General features: G+C 42.9%; 1 protein-coding gene and 1 non-coding gene across 2 annotated transcripts; both read right to left on the bottom strand.

Annotated features, from left to right (window-relative positions):
• Nucleotides 1–4,810: 4,810 nt before the first annotated feature.
• On the bottom strand, nucleotides 4,811–8,420 carry RPL37 (ribosomal protein L37). Its single transcript, XM_042903093.1, has 5 exons — nucleotides 8,388–8,420; nucleotides 7,345–7,665; nucleotides 6,574–6,709; nucleotides 6,248–6,332; nucleotides 4,811–4,926 (listed from the first exon to the last, which is right to left on the bottom strand). The coding sequence occupies exons 1-5, from the start codon at nucleotides 8,418–8,420 to the stop codon at nucleotides 4,857–4,859; spliced, it is 645 nt and encodes a 214-aa protein (XP_042759027.1). The 3' UTR covers nucleotides 4,811–4,856.
• Nucleotides 5,008–5,087, bottom strand: LOC122203013. Its single transcript, XR_006195017.1, has one exon. It is a non-coding gene; the product is annotated as a small nucleolar RNA SNORD72 (small nucleolar RNA).
• Nucleotides 8,421–8,860: the final 440 nt, after the last annotated feature.

Raw genomic sequence — 8,860 nt, 5'->3', positions numbered from 1 at the left:
ACTCACAACCCAAAAATAGTTATGTGCCCTACCAACTGAGCCAACCAGACACCCTGTTACTTTGCTTTTCTTACATGAATATACAGTATTACAAAATTTCAGCTAATTATAGCCTAAGCTAAATTTTGCAACCAATCCAGAATTCAAAAAAGGCAGAGTATAATCTCTGCCTGAATGACTGTTCTGGTCTTTGCGGGGGTGGCTCCTTTTCATTTAGCTTAGCCACCTTTTTAAAAAAAAAAAAAAAAGAGAGAGAGAGAGAGAGAGAGAAAGAGAGAAAGAGAGCACTAGTCAGGGAGGGGCAGAGAGAGAGGGAGACACAGAATCTGAAGCAGGCTCCAGGCTCTGAGCTGTCAGCACAGAGCCCAAAGCAGGACTCAAACCCACGAGCCGTGAGATCACGACCTGAGCTGGTCCGATACCTAACCGACTGAGCCACCTAGGCACCCCTCTTAACCACCTTTCTAAGAAGGGTTCTCTACCCCCACCCCCATTCTCTTTCACATCTTTGTCTTCACAGCACTTATCACTACCTGAAATTGCCTACTTGCTAATGGTCAGCCTCCAACACACACACACACAAGCCTAGTCCACACGATTGAAATCTGTCAGAGCAGGGTCCTTTTGTCATTTTCTACATATCTCCTGGACCTGGAACTACTTCTGGCACACAGAGGTCACTAAACAGGTATTTGATATATGAGAAGGGGCACTTTATCATCAACAGAAATGAAGAAAACCACAGAATTTCCAGTATCTTTCCAAAAGCATCTTTTTAAAACTAAACTCTCCATTCCTCATTGCCCATCTTTGCTGAATCCTTAGAAAACTGGCTTTATTCTCAATACTCTACTGAAATAAAGTTTATGGAAAGTAAACACTAACCCAAATTTTGCCATATCTGGAAATCTTTATTTTTAAAATCTTCATTCTCAAAAACACCCCCCCCCCCCCACCACCACTTCATTCTATTTGACCTCAGCCAGGTGATCGAATGGCCTGTCAAATAATCCCCTTTCTTTCTGACTCAACCCTGTCCTAGTTCATGGGTTCATTATTCTGCAAACACTGGAGTTGACTGTCAACTTCAACCACGTTTTTGTTCCCACTGCACCTCTAACATGGAAGGCGCATAGTATGAACATTACTACACAGATTGTATGGTGAACAAATGAATGAACTACTCTCTCTAGTATATGGACATTTCCCCACATCTTTCTTTGAGCCTCTCTAAACCGTCTTTTTTTTTTTTTTTTTGAGTTTGTATCTTTTCAGTTTCAACCATTACTGTCTGAAGGATGGCTACTGAAGTTCCTCAGTCAAGAAATTGCATCCATCATTTCTAAATGGCCACTAGGTCTCACCATCACCTCCCATCTCTGTGGAAATTATCTTCACCATTCTAACCTTTAAAATAGGTCCCCCTCTTTATTTTGAGACAGTGAGTGGGGAGAGGCAGAAGTCCCAAGCAGGCTTTGCACAGCCCCCATGAGGGGCTCAAACCCACAAACAGCAAGATCATGACCTGAGCTGAAATTACGAGTGGGAATCCCCACTGACTGAGCTGCCTAGGCATCCTAAAATATGTTCCCTTTCACAACTCTAAGTTCACTACTTCCACTATAGAGCTCCAGTCTAGCCACCTTTTTAAAAATTTTATTTATTATTGAGAGAGACAGAGTATGAGCATGGGAGGGGCAGAGAGGGAGACACAGAATCTGAAGCAGGCTCCAGGTTCTGAGCTGTCAGCACAGTGCCCGATGCGGGGCTTGAACTCACAAAACTGTGAGATCATGACCTGAGCTGAAGTCGGATGCTTACCCGACTGAGCCACCCAGGCGCCCCTCCAGCCTAGCCTTCTAACTAGAACTGCCACCAGGTTTATTCAATTCCTTCTGAACACTTCATGATGTCCCAGAGGCATTGCAACAAAACCCGAGTTTAGTGTTTCCCCCTCTTGCCTCCATTCTACTCTACTTCCTCAGTGAAATGAACAAATCACCTCTTTGCCATGGCCAGAAAACTGTCATCAAAGATCCCTATCTCCCTGGTAATATTTTTGCATATATGATCTCATGGAATGTTCACACAGCCTGTTACAGAAGGAAATGGGAGGGGGGCTGGAAACTCCCTTTGATTTAGATATTCTCGTTAGAGATCTCCCTAATACAGCCAGTCCTGCCACTACCTTAGCCCACTTCTCATGATTTTCACACCATTTCAGAACCTGCTTCCTGATTTTCCAGCTTCAAGACTCATGACATCCACATCACCACCTTCCACATTTATCTTGATAATGAAAACTAACCTTAGTGCCACGGGGGGGTCCAAAACCTTCAATGACTTCTCATTACATTAGCACTTTAATTACTACTTGAAACTTTTCTTCATCTGCTCACAGCTTACTTACACCTCTAGATTCTTCCCTCTCTTGACAAACCACACTATCTGTGATTAAAGGACCAAGCAAATAATACATGACACAAGGCACTCAGTATTTCTGGTTCTCATTTCAGCCACACGTTGGTGATACTCATCTGGTCCTGAGTAGCCTCTGCCCAAGAAACAAATTCCTCAGCAGTTCAGCAAGGTGATTAGGTGGCTCAGGTGTCCCTTTTACGGTCTCAATAGAATTAAGTGGGGCATCTTTTGTCAGACTGGGACCTACTGCCCAAACCTCAACCAATCCTCAGGATATCATCCAATTCATCAGACATGAACTTCTGCAAACTGACTCAACTGAATACACCTGTTTGCACTCTTCAGAATGTGCCAACCCAGCCCCATCTCTTTCCCACTGCTTCTCCCTGGGCTTTAAAATCACTTTTAATTCATCAGGGCGGTTTCATTTGGTCCATGTGCCTTCCATGGTCTGTGGGGAGAATTACCACGGAGCCAGAGTAGTTTTCAAAACTTACTCTGTGCTAAGGGTCACACGCATTGGCAAATGAAGTAAGCTCACCTTATACTCCAACACACAGGCCTTTGTTAATGCATCCCTGCCCACCAGTCCCCACACCCCCTTCCCCTTTGCACCAATGCTTTTCCTGACCTAGTATTCAGTTAATTCCACAGGTCTTCAGGTCAGTGCTCATTTGCCTCAAAGCCTAGTTATTCTATACTGGCCATTACCTATCTTAATGGGTCCCTCCATCATTCAGGAACCAACTAGCAGTAACACTGGAAGATTTCAGAAAGACTTTGCAATCAAGTCAGATTATTTCAGTTCAGTTCTCTCAAGCCGAAGTATAGCTAAGCCATGAACGATGGAGGGTTAGCATGCAAATGTACCATGCAGTCAAAAATCCACGTGTAAATTCAATTCCCCCCAAACTTAACAATGGACAGGAAGCTTTACTAGTTAACAGTCAACATACATTTTATATATGTATCATACACCATATTCTTACAATCAAGCTAGATATAATGTGAAGAAATCATCAGGAAGATGTCTGTAGTGCTATACTGCATTTATTGAGACAGTTCAAACCTGGTTGTTCAAGGACCACCTATAGGTTTTAGATCAAAAGCAATTTCATAAACTTGAACCTAATTATTTTCAGTTGTCTACTGTAAAAGCACCTTTGCTTAACTATTTGACTGTGCTCACAAACACATGAAAGTTACCATTAGCCTTCTAGTTTACCAGTGAGCAGAGGCACTGAAGTTAGGAAAATCACACTAACAAATGATGACAGCCAAACTCCAGGAACCATACTCTTAATAGATCCCTAAAGTACAGAGCTCTGTCATTTCAGATCTTGTATCAGGAAGCCCAATATCGGTTTCTATCAGCAGGGGCTCCTGTACAATTGAGTGTAAGCTGTGATCTGAAGTATGAGTTAGGAGCTAAAGAGAAAATCAGGAGGGCAAAACTTAGCTAGTATCCTGGCAAAGCATTATAGGGTGCAGTAAAGTAAGGTTAGCGAGGCACTGAAGATCATGAACATCCTCCACAGGTCAAGTTGCAATCAATGAAAGCTGTAAGTTAGACAGTACTTGACCACTCTATTTTATGGTGACTGTTCGAACACTTGTGCTCCACTTAATCTTCTCTGCTGTCACTCCAAGTCGGCCTTGTCACATTTCAAATAACGGACAATAAACCACCAGAGCTGGGAAAGCATGGTAAAAAATTTCAGAGCACTTTAACACAGAAAGATCAATGATCATTTGAGGGTTACAAAAATTCTCCTGGGGACCTTATTTATCATTGCCTTTTGTCCACAAATCTACGTTTACATATTTCGCTTTCCTTTACTTTCTATTCAATCCACTGTGTTTGCATATGGCCCTACAGACTTTCTCTTAACCCACCCAAGTGTTTTGGACTCCCACCTAGCAAGTAGCTTCAGGTATTCACTCAGCTGGCCACCTTAAATAACACATAAGCCTGTATACTAGACACCAACCAACCGTTTTGGAGATTCTATGAGCTAACATCACCTTTCCAAAACTCATTCAACACCTGTCCTTCACGTTCTCACTGGTACTCCAAATCCTATCACATAGGATTAATGACCACTCTCCAATCATTAGACTATAGCAGATAAAGGCTACTAAAAGCACTTACGCTTTCTCATTTACTCTAACATTTTAAATATCCATGTATGTCACATGAGCTCTGCTGTACTCATACTTTCTTTCCATTATCTTCCAGTGTTGTCTGCTTGAAGACAACCCAGGTCAAAACTAGTGCCCCAGAACAGTAACTTAACAAGTAACTCTAATATTAAGTTGTCCTATCCCCAATCCTACAGTAATTCACTGATACTACAAGGCAATTAAAAATACCTTAGCACACCACACATTTTTTAAAACCAGAACATTTATTGTGTGACTAATCCTTGAAATCCTTAAGATGAACTGGATGCTGCAACAGCTGCCCTCTTGGGTTTAGGCGTTGTTCCTTCACGGAATCCATGCCTGCGTAATGTTAAAAACAAAACCATTACTTCAGCAACTCCAATATTTACATTTCAACTTTTACTAATACAGATTTAAATGAGCTTATCTCAGTTGAATGCTGAAATCAGTATTAAATTCATATGTTCAGACATTTATTTTTACAACATCACAGATAAGCTGCAACATTTTATTTACTACTTCTGCATCAAATCACCCATTTTAAGCATATATTTAACTGCAACTGGAAAAAAGGTCAACAATTTATTTGGTTGTACTGATCACTGGGCCAGTACTTCTCTCCAGATTAAGAGCCCTAAGGTTATTTGTGAAAATGTGTCCCTAGGCTATTAGGCAGTATCCTTTAACCAAGGCAAAAAAAGGAGCAGGTTTAATGGCGGATATTTTCTAAACTGCTTAACTATGCTTTACATTTTTAACTTTTAATATGCATACACACTAAGGCAATTAAAAATACCTTAGCACACCACATATTTTTTAAAACCAGAACATTTATTGTGTGACTAATCGTTGAAATCCTTAAGATGAACTGGATGCTGCAACAGCTGTAGTTATCCCCCTTTTAAAGACTTCTGATCAGTTCATGCTCTTAAACGGACATTAAACTAGCAGACCACTCAATGCTAAGCCCACACTACTGTACAATGCTTTTAAGGGCAAAGAAAGGTCATCTCAGCACATGAACACAAACACATGTAAGTGTGTAGTGTTTACAAAGCCTCAAAATTCCTTGTTATCTTTTAAAATTAGAAAATCTGGAATTGAGGGGGCAAAGGCCAGGGATTCCCCAACAAAGAATGATCTTAGTTGAGACCTAAGACACCTTAAAAGATGCCGTTAAAATGCAGTTTCTCTGAAAGTCCAGGTTGGAGCTGAAATTCTGCATTCTAACTCTAAAGCCTGGCTTTGACAAGACAGAAAGGTATCTTTCATTCTATACTAATGCAATAACTATGACAGTTTTCTATAGCAGATTTGCTCAAAGCCACAGAAGTGAAGGCCTGACCCCAGCCTCATTCACCACTACTGTCCTGACAAATTTTGGTGAGAAAGATGTAGATTATCCCTGGTATTATTACATTTGAGGGAGTCTAGCTCAAATCACTCTCCATGTTTATAGCTTATACTATTGCTCACTGAAAGATTAACAAAATGCAGATTAACTGATCTGAAGTTTACAGTGGCAGCAAAAAAACAAACAAAAAAAACCTTCCAATGAGTCATTCCCACCAACCAGGGTAGTATCCCTAGTTTACAGTAGATAAAGAGGTTCTTGTTTAAGCTCACAGAACCAATTAGGATAGAAACACAAAAACTGTACCTGAATCTGCGGTATACAATTTTTAGGTGCCTCATTCGACCGGTCCCAGTGGTATTTCTTCTTTTAGCCTTGGCACTCCAGTTATCTAAAACATAAATTCAGGTCAGGTTCTAACTGGTTTTTCCTACACACGTTGTACGCACTGTCGGTCAATATACTTAAAAAGTGCCTTGTTTTTTAAATCCACTTCGTCCACATACAGATGCACTTTTACGTTAAGTACCAAGTACTGCCCAAAGCCATGCCCACTTAGGTACAACGCAAACAGACTATTAACATCCCTTCCAACAGCTAACACAGTTGTGTTGAAACATCAATCAACTTACACTTTCTCTTTCGCTTGGCAGGATAGCCACATTTGCCACAGGTCGACTTCTGAAGGTGGTAGGCCTTCGAGCCACAGCGGCGGCACAACGTGTGCGTCTTATTGCGACGCTTTCCAAACGATGACGTCCCCTTCGTCTGCAAAGGGGATGAACGATTCGTTGATCTAATAATTTCTATATGAATTCCGATGTTTTCAAGATAAGAAAATTAACTCTTTAAGATTTTTAAAGACAATCTACGGCTGAAACTGCAGCGGAAGCTTCTAACTTTTTAAACGCTAAATTAACTACCAGCATTTCACGTTACCTAAAGCCTTCTGCAAGAGTTGCTGTATTTTGAAATCAGCTACGTTTTTTTTTTTTTTTTTAAGAGAAAAAAAAACGCAAGTCGCAAGACGAAATAAGGTGGTGGTTTTCCTACATATTCCGACCCCCAAAATCTAAGAGCTCCTGCCAGGTCTCCCCTTCAATGAATTCCTTTGCTTATAGAGCCAAACACTCCCAAAACATGCTTCTTTTTCCAGTTCTCATCCGAGGACAGGGCTGTGGGAGTTCCCCCAAAATCAAAGGGAGCAAGGGACCGAGACTGGCGCCTGCTCCACGGCTGCAGATTGAGTACCCCAGTTACAGTTAGGAGCCATTCTACTGGCCCCGTTGCTGCCCACCCGCTCCCCTTATCAGGAACCTTGCCGACCCCCTAAGGATGGCAAGGAGGACAACGCAGAGGATGAGGATGGAAGGCGATTCCAGAAACCCTTGAAAGAAACTCACCATCTTGTTTCCGCAACCGAGACCAAAGAGGCCGGAAAAGAAGGCACTTCCGCTATATGGTGGCTCAGAAGCTTCCGCCCAGGCAAGTACTTCCGGCGGGACCGGTGCACCGTTCTCAAACGCCCGTAGCGCAGTGTGGGTGGGTCTAGAGGAGGATCCAGAGCCAGGCGGAGCCAATAAGGGTTTCAGGGCCGGGTGGCGGGAGGGCTCACAGCTTCCTGGTGTCCGAATGGGCGTGACTTCGGTGGACCCGCCTTGGCCGAGAGCAACGTTCACGCCAGAGCTGCGTTCTTTGTGCGCCTGCTCGTTTTCTTCCACCTTCTTGAGTTCTCAGAGTTGTGGCCACACCGCAGATTTCAGTGGGGAATCTAGGGGTGCCCGTGCTGACCCTGCGCTACCGACGTGAGGTGTTGGGTTCGGGATGGGACTGGAATCCCCAGCTGGGAGAAACTAGCGCTTCTGGCTAGACGCTCTTGGCTGAGCCGGTTCTTCCCTAGAGGTCGTCAGCGGTATGGAGAACACCGACCGGCCTCTGAAGAGCTGGGTTCTGAATCTAAAAACAAAGGCGAATCATGTTTTTTTCTGGCTGTAGTAATTTAGTGGCAAGTATTTTGATCTAAAATTATATTGTGTCCAGGGAACCTGTAGATGTAGTTTCCTGCACCCTGATGTGAGGAAATCTGATTTGGCCCCTTTAGGTAGGGCCTGGCAGTCTGTACTTAAGCACTTTTATTATTTAAAAAAAAAAAAATTTAAGAGAGCACGTGAGGGTGGGGGAGAGGGGCAGAGGCAGGGAGAGAGACAATCCCCAGCAGGATCAGCTCAGGGCCCAACCTGGAGCGTGGTCCCACTACTCTGGGATCATGACCTTAACCGAAATCAGTATTTTGTTGCTCAACAGACAGAGCCATTCAGGCACCACTAATTTGTTTCGTTTTAAGCCTCTTGAGTTTGTAGGAACTTACTAGAACCGTAGTAAGAAACAGCACCTAATGCAGAAAGTTCCTGGAATTGCAGTTTAGTCTGGGCACTTAAATGTTGACCTCCTCTTTATCCCTTAGCTGCTGACCCCTCATCCCCGACCTGCCACTATCTCGAGGACAGAGACTGCCCTGTGAACATTTTTGTTCCCAGCCCCTAGAAAAGAGTCTAGTACTTAAACAGCAACTGTTAACATGTTCAAATTAAATGTCTGATTTCTAGAGTTCATTTTGTTCTGCTAGCAGTTATTCCATTACCTTTGCTAATATCTCACAAGTGACAGCCACTGAGGTGGCTCTAATGCCGTGGGGACCTACGTAAGCAAACAAATCTAAGCCTGTAAATGCCTCCACGTTGGGAAACCAAAACATTAAGGAGACGGTGCCTGGTAGTCAGAGCACCCGACTCTTGGTCTCAGGGTCTTGAGTGGGGCGTAGAGAGGACTTAAAAAAACAACGAACCAAACAAAAAACAAACACAAAACCACTAAGGACAACCAATTAAAACTAACTAGGCTTAAAGTTACACCCAATCA

This window comes from Panthera leo, chromosome A1 (assembly GCF_018350215.1).
Source record: "Panthera leo isolate Ple1 chromosome A1, P.leo_Ple1_pat1.1, whole genome shotgun sequence".
NCBI lineage: Eukaryota > Metazoa > Chordata > Mammalia > Carnivora > Felidae > Panthera > Panthera leo.
Note: the sequence above shows the minus strand (reverse complement) of the source record. Positions and strands in the feature narration are given on the sequence as shown.

Bases quoted from the DNA above. Each gene is read 5' to 3' on its own strand.
- RPL37 (XM_042903093.1), bottom strand. From the start codon at position 8,420: ATGAGGGGTCAGCAGCTAAGGGATAAAGAGGAG. The intron at 6,333-6,573 runs GTAAGTTGATTG...TTTATGTTTTAG, and splicing joins TGCCAAGCGAAAGAGAAAGT to ATAACTGGAGTGCCAAGGCT. The intron at 4,927-6,247 runs GTACAGTTTTTG...AACATTACGCAG, and splicing joins ATTGTATACCGCAGATTCAG to GCATGGATTCCGTGAAGGAA.